The 15891-nt window shown below is 43.0% G+C and overlaps 1 protein-coding gene and 1 long non-coding RNA gene across 5 annotated transcripts in view; both read right to left on the reverse strand.

The window, feature by feature from the left end:
• The window catches only part of LOC309640621, a 487501-nt gene that overhangs the window by 10867 nt on the left and 460743 nt on the right, over nucleotides 1-15891 (reverse strand). The gene's annotated exons all lie outside the window — the stretch shown is intronic.
• CHST11 (carbohydrate sulfotransferase 11) overlaps nucleotides 9738-15891 on the reverse strand; it is a 282761-nt gene continuing 276607 nt past the window's right edge. For all 4 annotated transcript variants that reach the window (XM_082419504.1, XM_082419502.1, XM_082419503.1 and 1 more), the window contains one exon: nucleotides 9738-15535. In XM_082419504.1, the coding sequence (XP_082275630.1) occupies nucleotides 14681-15535 (855 nt within the window). In that variant the 3' untranslated portion in view covers nucleotides 9738-14680. The remainder of the gene's footprint in view (nucleotides 15536-15891) is intronic.

Raw genomic sequence — 15891 nt, forward strand, 5'->3', positions numbered from 1 at the left:
AAGGAAGCTTTTCAGGCTGAAGGAAAATGAGACCAGATATTTACAGTTATGCAAAGGAATAATGAGTGCTAGAAATGGTAGATGTATGAGTAAATATTAAAATTTTTCCCCACTTTTTGTTTCTTTATAGGATAATTGACTGATAAAGCAAAAACAATAAGATATCATACAGTTTCTTACATGCAGAACAAAATATATGACAAAAATAGCAAAAAGGAAAAGAGGAGTAAATGAAAGTAACCTCTTGTGGGGTTCTCACACAGAATGTACATACAGTATAATATTTTTTGAAGATAGACTGTAGTAGGTTTAAAGGTACATATTGTAAATCCTAAAGCAACCGCTAAAAACAAACAAGCAAGGGAATAGCTAATAATGGAAGAGTAGAGAAAAAAATGGAATCATTAAAAAAAATAAATCCAAGAAAAGGAAGGGAAAGACAATAAAAGGAAGAAAGAAAGATATGACAATTAAAAGCGAATGACAGATTGGTAGATTTAAACCCAGTAATATCCATATTTACATTAAACGTAAATTGTCTAAATAATTAAAAGGCAGGAGTTGTCAGATTAGATTAAATTAAATACTATTATTAAAAGGCAGGGATTATTAGATTAGATTGAAAAGATCCATTTATAACAAAGAACACTACTTTAAATATAAAGACACAGAAGTTAAAAGTAAAAGAACAGGAAAAGATATACAATGCAAACTGAAAAAAGCAAAGTGGAGTAGCTATATTAGTATCAAGACAAAGTAGACTTCAGCACAAGGAATATTAATGGGGAAAAATAGGACTTTTCATGATGACAAAAGGTTAATTCAGCAAGAGAACATAATAATACTAAATGTGTATGCACCTAATTTTGAAAGCCTCAAAATACATGAAGCAGAAATTGATAGAACTTCAAGGAGAAATAGATAAACCCACAATTATAATAGGAGATTTCAACATTTTTCTCAATAATTGATGAAACAATGAAGATATAGAAGACTTGAACGACATTATCAGCCAGCTTGACCTAGTTTATGGTTATGGAATGACCCACCCAATAACAACAGAATACATGTTCTTTTCAAGTGCACAGAGAACATACAGCAAGATTGACCCTATTCAGGGCCATAAAACAAGTCTCAGTAAATTTAAAAGGATAGAAATGATACAATTATATCTTTCTGTCCATAATGGAATTAAACTAGAAATAAAAAACTTAAAAATATATGGAAAACTCCCATCATATATCTAAGTAATCCATGAGTCAAAGAAGAAATTACAAGGAAAACTAGAAAGTACTTTGAATTGAATGAAGGTGGAAACACAATTTACCAAAATGTATGGAATGCGGCTAAAGTAGCGCCTAGAAGGAATATTATAGTTTTAAGTGCTTATATTAGTAAAGAAGAATGGATGCAAATTAATGTACTGTGAAACAACAAATTAATCCCAAGGCAAGAAGAAGAAAATAAAATAATAAAGATGAGAGCACAAATCAATGAAATTGAAAACAGAAAAAACAGCAGAGACACATCAATGAAACTAAAGCTTATTTTTAGAAAGAATCAATGAAATTGATAAATTTCTAGCCAGACTATTGAAGCAAAAAGAGAAGACACCAACAACCAACATAGAAGGGGATTTAATTACATATCCAACAAACATTAAAGTAATAAAGGAATATTATGAACAACTTCATGCCAATAAATTCAGCAGTTTAGAGGAAATGAATGTACTCCTTAAAGGACATAAACCACCAAAACTCAGTCAAGAAAAATTAGATAATTTAAGTATCCATATACCTATTAAATAAAATGAATTTGTAATTAAAGGTCTTCCCATAATGAAAATTCCAGGTTCAGATGGCTTCACAGGTGAGTTCTACTTAACATTTGAGGAAGAAATAATACAGTTTCTATACAAATTCATCCAGAAAATAGAAGAAGTCATGTTATGAGGTCAGCATAACACCAAACCACATGAAGACATTACAAGAAAAGAGAACTACAGAACAATATTTCCCATGACCATAAATGAAAAATCCCTAATAAAATAGCAAACTGGCCACCTCAATTTGCTGATAAAGGACATCTACAAAAGACCTACAGCTGGCATTGTACTTTATAGTCAAAATTGAATGCTTTCCTCCTAACCACTTCTATTAAACCTTGTATGAGAGGTCATAGCCAGGGCAAATAAAAAAACAAAAGCATACTGGAGGAAATTATACTTACATGATTTCAAGGCTTATTATGAAACTACAGTAATTTAGACAGTGTGATATCAGCATGAAGAAAGTCATACAGATCAGTGGAACGGAATAGAGAGGCCAGAAAGGTACCCATACATACATACGTACGTGGTCACTTGATTTTTGACAAAAGCACCAAGGTGAGAAAAATACAGTTCTTTCAAAAAATGGTCAGAAAACTGGATATGTATACAGTCTTAACTATGACCCTTACTTCATACCATGTACAAAATTAACTCTAAGTAAATATAGATTTAAATGTATGAGCTAAAATTATAACAGACTCTATAAGAAAACATTGGAGAAAATCTTGGAGACTTTAGGTTGGGCTAAGATTTCTTACATAGGATATAACCTGCAATAAGATAAATATTGGTAAGTGGAACTTCAACAAAATTTAAAACTTTTGCTCTTTGAAAGACACCTTTTAGAAAATGAAAAGGCAAGTTACAGAGTGGGAGAGAATATTTGCAAAACACATTTCTGATAAAGAATTTTGATGCAAATTTTAGAAAGAATTCTTACAACTCAATAGTAAGACAAACAAGCCAATTTTTAAATGGACAATAGAGTTAAATAAACACTTTCCAGAAAAGAGATGTAAATGTGTTTATAAAATAACAAAGTTTTGATAAATACACATACATGTATAATTTGTATATACCCAATGGAAAGAATCAGAAGTGATTTTGAGTTCAATATTCACCGAAATATTTTTAAAGGTTTTTTTAAAAGCAAATATTTGTATAAATATTTGCTTTTGTTTTAGATAGTGGATCATCATTGCTTTTGGCGACAAGATACCAAATTTCCAATATTCACCTTGTGGCAACACCCAAACGTGCAAGCTCAAAAGTGAAGAATACAGCTGTGGATACATCACACGTATATAATTTTAGAGTTTGCAAAATTTCAGAGACTCTGGTACACTGACTCTTATCTGGTTGATAACTTATAGCTCCAGGCTGACTTCCACTGGAATAAAGTCTATTCTTTGTTGAAGCAGGGGAATGAGCAACCCTCGGTTCTGAAGAGATGACAGGCGCTATGGTCTCCAAAGCACACCAATGTCTTTTGAAGAAGAAACAGGCATTTGGATCCCGCTGCAGCTGCTGGAGACCTCCATCTGCAGAACAAGAATAGCACAACAGAACACCATCCCATGCTGTTTTGCTCTAGTCTGCTTGTCTCAATCACAGATCCAACGAGAATTCACTCGCTTTCATTCTTTTGTAATCTTGCTGGGATTCTCTGTGTCTGTCAATGAGGCTGAAGTTCATGGCTGCTTCTGGGGTGCATGGCTTTGGGCTAAGTGTTTTCAGAACATCTGGAGGTTTGTTTGGAAATGTGCCACTCAAGTATGGGGACTGGCATTCTGTTATGGGAGACCCACACAAAAGGCAGGTTCTGGTGCCTCTTACCCATGTTTCTGTCTGAAAATATACTGTGAGTGCCTGTGAGGGAAGGGCCCGGACTGTGTACTGACCAGCATCTTACTCAATAAGCTTCTTGGAACTAGTGTGATGCAGAAAGAGGAGAGGGTTTGAACCTTGGTTCCCCCGTGTACTTGACCTCTTTGTGCTTCAGTTTCCCCATCTGTAAAACTGGATTAGTACAAGTTCACAGTTCTTATCTGAAGCCCTTGGATCAGATGTGTTTTATTTATTTATGTTTGGCTGCATTGGGTCCTCGTTGCTGCGTGCGGGCTTTCTCTAGTTGTGGTGAGTGGGGGCTACTCTTCGTTGCGGTGCGCGGGCTTCTCATTGCAGTGGCTTCTCTTGCTGCGGAGCACGGGCTCTAGGCACGCAGGCTCTAGAGCGCAGGCTCAGTAGTCGTGGCGCACAGGCTTAGTTGTTCCGCGGCATGTAGGATCTTCCTGTACCAGGGATTGAACCCACGTCCCCTGCATTGGCAGGCGGATTCTTAACCACTGTGCCACCAGGGAAGTCCCCAGATGTGTTTTAGAGTTCAGAATTTTTCAAAGTTCAGAAAAATAATGCTGTGTAAATAGCGTGTATTACCTCATGCTCCAGTAGTGTATGGAGCTGTACCCCATAAGAAAATTAATTTATATTTACATTAATATTTCTGCGGGAAAATGTAGAAATATTCACAGTAAGTGGGATAAATAAAGACTATAATTAGTCTCTTGTTAGTTAAGGTCAGGTTTTGCTGCCAAGTGAGCTTGCTGCAAATCTATGGAAAACCTTTTGGTTTTCAGGGTTCTGTAGATTTAAAAACTGCAGGTAAGGCAATGTGGATCTGTACTATATCTAGGGCCACTGCTAGGCCATACGGCTCTTGTGCAAATTAGAACAGTACACCTTCTGGGTGGTCACAGCCCCTGCACGGGTAACTTGGCAATCAGGGTAGGAAAAACGCATCTCTTTCTTCAGGGTAAATGTCAAATATCAGCCCCATCCTCAACCAGGTGACTTTGTGCAGTGTACAACCTGTGCAACCAGACACAGTTGCTCTGATCATACTCATGCCTCAGAATTGCTGGAAGAATAAGCAATAATGTAAGATGACCCCTTCTCCCCCACAGCTACGGTTCTGTCTCAGACGGTCTCTGGTTCTCTAGACCAACGCTTCTCAAATGTGAACATGCATGTGAATCACCTGGCTTCTTAAAACGTAGGAGGGCTGGTGTGGGGCCTGAAACTGTGTTTCTAGCAAGCTCCCAAGTAATATACAGCTTTTCCAGAAACGTGTTCCTGATCTCCATGAATGGCCCCGGTCTCCAGCGACTGTATGCCAAGCTGGGAACATGCCACTCTTCCTTGCCTCATTTTCCTCTTCCTCACCCACACATCCATTTAGCTACTAAAAACCATAGATTCTACCCCCTCCCCAGCAGTTAATATTTGTCCCATTCAGGGTTCCCCAATCTCGGCATTTTTGAGCCAGGCAGTTCTTTGTTGTGGATGTCTGTCCACTGGGGGACAAAATCACCACTGCTCTAATCCCTCACCTTTCTCTTTCTCCAGCAACGGACTTGGATCACTTCCTTCCCAGGGATAGTTGGATGTGTCATCTTCATGTATGTTTTGGCTCTGTTGTAACTATCTGTTAACATTCCTGTGTTCTCCGCTTGATTATGAGCTATAAGAATCCCCATATTCTCAGCGTCCTGCTGAGGGTCTCATATAGACAGATGCTTAACACGTTTGAATGAATGAATGAGTGTATCCCTGACAGCTGCAGGCTCTTAGAAGGGGTGGGGAAGCTCAGGACTCAGCTTACAGGAGATCCGCCCCGGGGTTAGAGTAACAGCGGGCACGTCTGCAGGGTGTCTAACCATGCAGACATCCAAAGCTGTTTCTGCCCCAAGACACTCCCGCCTGCCCTTCAGCCTTTCTCTCTTGACCTGTTTTTGTCTAGCCTCTTTACGCTGCTCAGAAAGGTCATTCATCCTACTACTGCCCACCCAGGGTGCACAGTGCAGCGTTGCTATACAACATCTTTGTCCTGAATGGCTGCCCTTGAAACTTGACTTGGGGCTTATATTTGAAGCCCACGTTAGTCTGCCCAGACCATCAGAATACTTATGGCTTATGCGTTCCATGCATTAGACTCACAGACTCTTCTGAGACCCCGATTTGAATTTCACTTTTGCCATTTGGCTTTTAGTTGAAGTCCAACCTTTCTAAATAGTTTGTCCAAATTTGTCGATACTTGGTCTAGCGTTCTGGTAAGATACTGTAATAGACAACTGTGAGAGGATAGAGAATATAAACATGGGTCTCTGCCCCGGTTGCTGGCACAGAGCTCCTGAAACATTTGGCATTCCTAAGTGATCAGAGCTCTAGGGGCACCCTTTATTCTAATAGTTGGTCTTTGACCCAGGTTCCTGACACAGAGCTCCTAAATCCCTTGGAATTTCCTGGGCGATAGCAGTGTCCTTTGTTCTAATGAGGTGACTCTTGGTGGGGGCACTGGTCCCCAGAAAGACCACGGTTAGAAGCTTGGGATTTTCAGCCCCATCCCTTGTTTTCCAGAGAGGGGAAAGGAGCTAGAAATGGAGTTAATGATTGATCGTGCCTACGTGATGAAGCCTCCATAAAAAATTCCCAAAGTGTGGAGTTTGGAGAGCTTCTGGGTTGGTGAACACCTGGAGGTGGCACCCAGAGAGGCCGTGGAAGCTCCGAGCCCCTTCCCATACCTTGCCCTATGCATCTCCTCCATCTAGATGTTCATCTGTATCTTTTATCATATCCTTTTATGAGAAACTTAGAAACAATAAGGAACCTGTTTTCTTGAGTTCTGTGAGCTGCTTTGGCCAATTAATTGAACCTGAGGAAGGGGTGGTGGGAACCTCTTTTTTACAGCCGATCTGTCAGAAGCACAAGTGACAGCCTGGACTTGGGATTGGACTTGGGGCGGCGGGTGAGCAGTCTTGTAGGAGTGAGGCCTTAACCTGTGGGATCTGATGTTACCTCCAGGCAGATGGTGTCAGAATTGAGTGAAATCGTAGGACACCCGCTGGTGTCACAGGGAATGGTTTGCTGTGGGGAAACCCACACACATCTGGTGTCAGAAGTGTTGCGAGTGTGACTAGTGGTGCAAGAGGAAAGGCGAAACAGGAGGGGACTGAGCTGTTCCCATCAAGAACACTGGCAGAAACTTAAGTTATCTGGGTAGCTCGTCTAGTTTTCTGTGACTATTTTAGTCTGAAGCTTACCCTTTTAGTCTTCCAGCTCTTTTGTTTTATCCCCTCTTTGCTTGTATTTAATCAGATTTTGCGCTTTGGCCAGAGTTGTAATGTCCCTTCATTAATGGCTGCTTGTAGCAGTATCATCCCCAGAATTTGGCCCCCTCCCCTGCTGGCCCATCGGTGTTACTAATTCCAGTGGGCTAGGGAGTCAACCAGACCTGGGTTTGAATCCTGGCTCTGCCACTTATTAGATGAGTAATTTGGGGCAAGTCATTTAAAGGATCCGTCTGCTTCCTTATCTGTAAAAAGAATAAAAATATCTACCTATGTACACCAGAAACTAACACAAGATTGTAAATCAACTATACTTCAATGAAAAAAAAAAAAACTATCTTAAAACAAAACAAAACAAAAAAGTATCTACCTTGCTGGTTGTTCTGAGGATTAAATGGAGACATTTAATGCATTACAAGTCATACAGTAAGCTATATAAATTAATAAAAGTTCGCCACTTTTGTGGTCAACTTTGTTTATGAAGCTACATATTTTTGGAAAAGACTACATGAAAAGCCAACAATTCCAAGCCACCCGCAGTTGAGTCTGTGCTCGTTGTACAGAGAAACTCAGCGTACAGGCATCATTCCTAGTCCGAGGTCCTTCCTCCTCCTTCATTTCTTCTTTAGGCATTTTTCCTTCATCCCGCTGCTAGTTTGGTTCCAGGCACAAAGTTGTGTCTGGCTGAGTCTATCAGGTAAAGTTCCAAGGCTGGATGCAGCCACAAAAAAATCTTTCTCTAGCTGCTGGCTTTTCCAAACCAACGTGAAATCTGAAGCCCTTGCTATTCTCCCGTAACGTGACTCTCTATTATTTTTAAAAACAAACATTGAAAAATAAAAAGCAGATTAATAGACTGTTTGTCATTCCAGCATCTTGTATTTCAAATTAGTGGAGATTTGTAGGAATTTGGAGCCAGTGTTTTCTTGGTAGATCATTGAAAAAGAGGAGTGTAAACTTTGGTTCCCCATCTTAAATCTGGGTGTGAGCTATTTCTTTCCTGCAGCTGCTTCTACATTTCTATTTTTCTTTTCCCTTATTTCTTCCATCTTAATCTCATTTCAATGCTGTTGCCTTAACTCCCCTTTTGAAACGGTTTTTACTTCCCCGGTACCATCTAATTGCTAACTGACCTCTTTGGCGGAAAGCCACAAAGAGCCACAGAGGAGCATTTGGGTAGATCATTAGAGAATGTCAACACTGGAAAGGATGAGGTCGTCTAACTTTGTGGTTCTCAAATGGTGTTCCTTAGAATCCTAGGGTTCCCTGGAGGTCCACAGGCATTTTACAGAAAAGAAAAGGCTCAGCTGGGCCTCAAACCATTCAATCACAGTACCTCTGTTTCATCTGTTTTACATACTAGTGTTTAGCACACAACAAAGTTTTGAGGCTCTCTTTTTTTCCCCAAAAAACTGAAAAACCAGATATAGCTCAGTTTTGTCATTTTACAGGTGAGGAAACAGGCCCAAACAGGATGTGATTACCTCTAGATTATAAACAACTCCTTGGTGGATGAACTGGGGGCTAGCAACCTCAGGGGTTCTTATTTATCTCAACTTTGGCATAATTCAGATGTTGCTGTTTTTCTTGTTTCAAAGAGAAAGAGACTGAGGCACTGTGTTTGTGAACAGTTCTCAGCCAGCCACGTGTTCGGAATCAGCAGGCTGCTTCCATTCTGACTGTTCTATCTGTGGGTTGTTACGATATGGGGATGAGGCTGGCTCTAGGAGAGGATTGTGGACCAGGGAAAAGGTTGGTTGTTTGGTTGGGTTTTTTTTCTCACGTCAGTCTTGCTAGAATGTCCCTTTTTTGTTTTATACTGGAAATGTCCATCACCCCAGACCCAAGGTATCTGATAAACTCCCTACAGGTGAATGTAGACCAGATCAGTCTTCAACTTCTTGTAAGTCATCCCAGGACCCCAGGGACCCACGGTGTGCCAGCAGGAGTCTGGGAACCAGCTGTGCAAAGCTCAGAATTGTCCCCAGGAAGGATTTCCCCAGAGTGCTGTTCTCCACTAAACTCTCTTGGGTTTCTGCCCCCTCAAATGCATTCTTGGCTAATGGTTCCTGGTCTTTTTGGATATCATGACTTTCTGAGAAAATATCTGAAATGACTTTGGGGGCTGACATGAAATTGCCAGTATTTGTATTTTCTAATGTCACTTAATATCTACCGTTATAAAAGTTATTTGAATACCAAAATGTAGGAAAGACATGACTTGAGAAAGGAGAGCTCTTCCCAGGAAAGGATACTTCGGCATTGGATACTCATGATTCTTCCTGACGCTATTTTTGTTCACTTGGTGGTGGATCCGTAATGACCTCTGGCCCTGGCAGTGTTCTGGGCCACAGGCCCCTTGGTTTCTGCAGCTTCTGCAGCATCAGCCAGAGGGCACCTGTGGCACCATGAGAAATAATGATTAGCTGACCACTGGCAAGAGGGCATTTCCGTCTTACTCCATGGGGAGTAAACTGAGACTGGGGGTGTCCTCATCCAGCCTTGCTTCCCACTGACGTTTAGTGCATTTAGTGTCCCAAGTGAGACAGGGACAGGCCAGAACAGTCACAGCCACCCACCACATTAAGAACATTTCCCATCCATTTCAGAAAACTAAGCTCCATGGTCTGGCCGTTTCCCAACCAGAGGGGACCAGAGCAAGGACAGTGATGACACCAGGAATGGGTGGGAGCCAGGCCACTGGTGGTGAGAACCAGCTGGTGAGTGGACATGTCAGACACCATATCCGGCATGGTTGAAAAATGAGACATATCTTCGAATTCAGTATTCTCATGTCAAAATGTTTACATAATACATTTTTTAAACTTAGGGTACAATAAAATAGAGGTACAACTTTGAGATGATTTCTTCTTTGACAAATAAATAAATAGTTCTTATCAATAAAGCTAAAAATGTCCATCAGGGGAACTGAAAGAAGCTATGTACGACATCAGAAAAGGAATGGATTCGGAATCGGAAAATCGGGGCTTTGAAGGGCAGGTCTACAACTTCGGAACCAAAGACAGGCACTTAAGAGAGGCGTGTCGTCGAGTGCCACAACTCTGAAGGCACATCAACCTAAGTGTGAATACCGCCTCTGCCACCAATGCCCTTTAGCCTTTCAGGGCCTGTTTCCTTATCTTTCACGGGGGTGGTAGCCTACATGATCAGGGTGGGCCTTCTAATGCGTCGCTTTACAAAGAATTTACAGACAAAACAGGAATGAAGAAAGCTTCTATTCATCCACTAAACAGAAAGGGCTCGGGTCTATGGAGGTCTTTGCCACGGCCAAGACTGCAATGGGGTCTGCATGTGCGTCTCTCCCACTCCATCCTCTGATACACGTGAGCAGGGCCCCGCACATGCTAAGGGACACAGCCCAGCCCAGCCCACCCCTGCAGTCTTCTGTCAGTGAGCCATGAACAAACCATACACAGAGAGAAGCTTCTTTTCTTTCTTCAATTTAATTGAAGTTACTTAGAAAAATAATCAGGCTTGAATGGCTTTTCCTGGAGGAAGGTTCATGAACATTTTCACGCTTTTGTTGGCAATGTGGAATTCAGCTTTCTTGAACAGTACAGTAAAATACAGGGAGAGTTTTCTACAACAGGCCCTCTACTGCACACAAATATGTAAAAAAAGAAAATCACACTCCACAAAGATGTTAAATTATATGTCCATATGCCATACTGAGCACGCTCCTAAGAAAATAGTACGGGCAGCCCCTTCTGTACCTGACAAAGGGTAACAGACTGAAATTCGCCCGTTAACGGCCGAAGGTCAAGCTGGTGTAGAAGATCCTGCTGCCTGTTCATAGGGTCCAGTTGGTTGTGATGGAAAAGGCTGGAGGAAATACGGGTTGTGGGAACATTGGGGGAGTGATGAGGTCAGTCCTGCTGACATGAGTGGGCAAGAGATTCTGGTTCCCAGGATCGTACAGAACGAGGCATCTCAGATTGCATGTGTGTGTGTAGGGGACGGTCAGGCTGTGAGAGATCTGCTCTGAGCCCCACCCACCAGGGTCAGAGTCCCTCGGCTTCTGGCCAGGTTAGAACAGGGACTTTTGCAGTCACTACCTCAGCATGGTCCGGACCCCACCAGCTAAGGATGCTGGGGACTCGCTTTTGTTCTGGGAATTTTCTACCCGTAGGGAATCGGACCCTGGTGCTTCCACGCCTTTGCCACCAGGACACTGGTCCGACCGAAGTTTCCACTGCCCGTTGCCGTCCTGTGCCATAGAGGTGAACGGGCAGGACAGTGAAACTCACCTGGTGGATAGGTGGGAAGGAAGGTCCCCTCTGAGACACCAACAGGTCAGCAGACTGCCCTTCTTCCCAGACCAGCTGGGGAGGCAGGCAAGGGGGAGGGTCTGAAGCAGCTGCAGGAATCCAAACCCTGTGGCTAATATTCTAGAGTTTTCCAGCCAAAGGGACAGGTTAAGCAGGAATGTCCTTGTAAATACTACTCTGTACGTGGTTTTGAAAACACAGCAGCGCCTCTGAAAAGTGGCTCGGAGATGGGACACCTGCCTGTACTTTTCTCCAGCTAAGCATGCAGTAGAAAGCGTTTTCAAACAGTCTTCTTAAAAAAAAAAAAAAAGAAAAGGAAGGAAAGAACCAAGAAATTTTGTTTCCCAGGCACATTTTCACCCATGGATTCTTTTTAACCAAGGACACAGAGTACTTTCTACTTTCCACAAAAACAGTTGATTTTTTTAAAAAAAAGTGTTTATGCCATTAGAAAATAAAATATGAACACAAAACAGGAGGAGAAAGAGCCCCTCTTTGCCAAACCATACCGCAGTATCGTCCCCTGAAGGACACCCTTTCCCACTATAGCGAGAAGACGAATGAAAGAAGGCATCACAGCTGATCAAAGACGGATGAGATGTGGAAATGCAAAACGCGGGAAATCCACGTGAATTTCCACTTAAAGTACAAAAAGAACACTGAACAATTCCAAACTATAGAATCGAAGGAGCATTCAGCAAGGGTTGAGCTCTCTTGGCTTGCACTGAGCAACCTTAGGCTAGAGCACTAGGGGGACCAGCTGAGGCTTTGTGCCCCTCCCCCATCCCTCCTTCTGTCAGCACCGCCCAAGACTCTTCGGCACTCCCTTTGCGAGGGAGGGAATCGTGGCCCATGTAATATCCAGGATTAGAACCATTGCACTTAAGCAAAAGTTGAATTCATTTGATAAAGTACCTTCGTTGCTATAAACCGGGCGGAGACTGCGGTGCTGTTTTATTGTTGTTTTGTTTTGTTTTTGGAAGCGGAGTGTCAGGGAAGCGGTTTTTTATCCTTGAAGACCTCAGATGTGCTAAAGCAACCTAGCCAAAGAATATTCAGTGGAACGCTAGCTCTCTGAGATGATCTGCAAAAGAGAGTATCCCGCTCACAGAAGGTCAGGAAGTGCCACCGACTCCATCAGTGATGCTCTTGGGAATTCACAATGCACAGCACACATTCAAGGCTCTGAAAAGTCCTGCAGAAAGGAAATGGACTTAGCTTTGTTTCCCAAGGATATCTGACTACAAAACCCTTATTTTGCATCACACCAACTTGTGTCTGGGGAGAACCTGTGTTCTCTGAAGCACATTATCAGGAAACGCCAGAAACCTCTTTCGTTAGCAGAAGCTTTGTTTCTGAGGACAGTGTCCCCTGCCTGGAAATAGGGTCCAGGAATAATTCCAAGGACAGATGAAGTCTGTCACTCTACTTGGTAAAACACATTGCATAAATCTCTATTCGTCAAGGGTACAGTTGACGTGCCCTTCGCAAAGGAGAGAGAGCTTGGAAGAAGGTACACAACATCTTATAAATAGCTTCGGCCACCCTCTCCAGTGCACACCTCACTCACATTCAATAAAATAATTTCCTCCGTGAGACATGGCAGCTGCTGCTCACTGAGCTGGCTGGGAGCTTTACAATACAATTTTAATAGTTTCTGTGAATAAGTTACTCATTTTTTGTTCGTTTAGAATATTCTTCTCCCCTCTGTGCTATACACTGCATCAAAAACAAAAAGCAAAACTTACCCACACCCCATCCCACCCCACCCCCTATTATTAGAACTATTATTATTATTATATACAGTATCTGCTACCAACTCATACACTAGCTGTAAGAGGGATATGGCTCAAACTTCAACAGAGGCATCGGAAATGAGAAGCATGTGCAGACGTTAATTAGCAAGGAACAGGGAATGGAATGTTTCCAGCCTTCCAGAGGAAAAGGGCGTGGGTTACCATCACAGAAGGCTATCCTTGCTGCTCATTGCGGGTGGTTGCAAAGGCGCCGATGGTTTCTTGGCCTTTGGAGGAGCGGATATGCATAAGTGTACAAACAGTCCGCCTCTGACCTTCACAAGGAGTAGAAATGCCAGGCTATTGCAAATCCTCCAATGTCTGAGTCCTGCCACAAAATTTTAATCTTTTATATGGCAAAGAGTAGAAAACAACACTTCTAGGTGGAGACCTTAAAGCTGGGCTGGAAATGACAGGAGGAGACGGTTGGCGAATATTCCCTTTCCCTCACCCAAGGCAGACATCACTAATCAATCACAGCACTCTTCCATGCTGTGCCTGGCAAATCTGTTCTGGGGCTTAAAGGCAGATACTACCAATAAATTGGAGTGGGCACATGACAGGAAACATTTTTGTCATCTCTTATGTTGGGCAATGAGCTTGGATTACTCACCAAGTTAAGTGGCCTGTTCCAAGCACGTGGTTTTCAAATTTGGGACATAGAAAAATGCAAATTTGTAGGGATCCTGAACCTTCTGGGGTTGTTCGTGAATAGTCCAAACCTCATGTTAAGTCCATGAATATCAGGGGTTTGCTAATTGTCAAGCTGGATACTCTGCGTCCACGTAAAGCTTCTTGAGGGCCAAGACTATTGGTTTTGTTCAATGCTCTATCCGCAGGGTCTGGAATTAGGCCTAGCACATAGTAGTTGCTTAATAAATACTTGTTGAATATAAACCACCAGCCACTTCACCTTCATCACAACTGGCACTGCCAGTTAAAAAATCCTGTAGAAAAGCCTATTCTACCAGATTGCTAAGTCTCGTGGGGGAAAAAAAAAAAGCTACAATCAGCTCTCTCCTTGGGTTAAAAAAAAAAATCACTTTTCTTTCGTGTGAGGAACGTTTGGGTCGACTGAAATCAGTTTGGAATCAGTCCCTTGCAAAGGTGCCTCTTTCTATTTATTTCTAGCAGAATTTCAAGAATGGTGGTATCCACAGACAGCACAATGGTGGTTATCACAGTGACTCTCTGAGCGGTTAATAAGGAGAACATTCATGCCCCTGCACGAGCTGCTGCAAGCACAGAACGAAACATAGATCTCTTCTGCAAAGACGTCAGAATCTTGCTGCCACAAAAAAGAAATCTATACAGAGACCATGTTTAAATAACTATAAATAACATTAATTAGAAGTTATGGGATGCACAATTCATGGAATTCACCAGAACACAAAGAAACCTCTGAAACAGTGTTGGGGGATTCATGTCTAAAAAACAAGGACACCCATCCTAGTCCCCTGCAAAGACAGCCGTCCTTCCCTACTAAGGATTTTAAATAATTCTCACTATGCTGCTCGCAGCATCATCCCCAAAGAAATATTAATTTACAAAATAACCCAATATCCATAGAATTCTTTTGACAAATAAAAATCTTAAATTAAAAAGCACGATTCTCGCCCCTCTCCCCACCTCCACCCTTCATTCCAATTTCAGGTAGCTTGGCACTGAGTAATTGAACATTAAAAAATCGAGTTTGTAGACTTCGTACAGCTGCGTCTGGTGCTCTGAGCTGATGTTCTGGAAGAACTCTGTGGTCATTTCATCAGTAGTTCTCGTGGACTTGGCGTAGGTGGGGAACTTCAGGTAGCTGCCCACGCCCGCCAGCTGCAGGACGTAATTGGAATCCTCCTCCAGCGTCTCGTACTTGCCCACGAGGTCATAGTGGATGTGGCACGGGTGGCAGAGGGAGTAGACGGTCTGCCAGTGCTCGTTGAAGGGTTCCTCGCGCTGGGTGTGCGGGTCTATGAGATAGGCCACGAACTCCTCGAACTTGACGTCGTCGCCCTTGCGCAGGGCCTCCTGCGTGGCGTTCTTGCGCTGCCGCTTGATGATCTTGGTGCCGTAGCGCTTGTGGAAGGAGGTGTTGTACTTCTGCGTGAACTTGTTCCGGTAGGCGGACACCAGCCTCTCGAAGGGCTCCCGCACGAACAGGAACTTCATGTAGCTTTTCAAGCGGTGGTTGATCTCGGGAATGCTGTACTGGTTCAGGGTCTTCAGGTTGGCCGAGACGTGCGCCTCGTTGGCCGGGATCTCCATGGGGTCGCTGTACTTGCCCCGCCCGGTCAGGACCATCATGAGCCGTTTCCAGTTGGTGCACGCCACCTTGGGCACGTAGCAGTAGATGAGCTCGTGGTCCTCATCCACCACCAGGTGCTTCAGGTCGTTGGGGGTCAGCACCCGCCGCTTGCGGCTCACGGCGCTGTTGGCCCGGCACGTGTCTGTGACCTGGTCCCGCCGCATCTGGTGCAGGACGGCCGTGTTGGAGAGCTCCAGCTGCAGAGGGGACACAAGAAGAATAAGAACTCAGTACTTGTGTGGGATGTTTACACTGGGCCACATCCACAACATGATGGCCAATGTGGGCCACCAAGGCAGCCACTGACAACCTAAATGGCCTGTCTCCCTTTCCAATTCTCCATCAGCTGTCGGGACTATTTCGGTTCTGTGTTCCACCATGCTTCCTTTGGAGAGTAATGATAATGACCAACTCTATAACTTACCCATCACCCTCTACATGCCAGGCATTTTACTAGAGCTTCATATATACAGTTTTTCTTTTCTCTGTACAACAAACTTGAACCGTTATTGATTTATTTAACAATATCAAATACCTGCCGCTGTGCCAGGTA

Source organism: Balaenoptera physalus (genome assembly GCF_965194825.1).
Source record: "Balaenoptera physalus genome assembly, chromosome: 13".
Classification (NCBI taxonomy): Eukaryota; Metazoa; Chordata; class Mammalia; order Artiodactyla; family Balaenopteridae; genus Balaenoptera; species Balaenoptera physalus.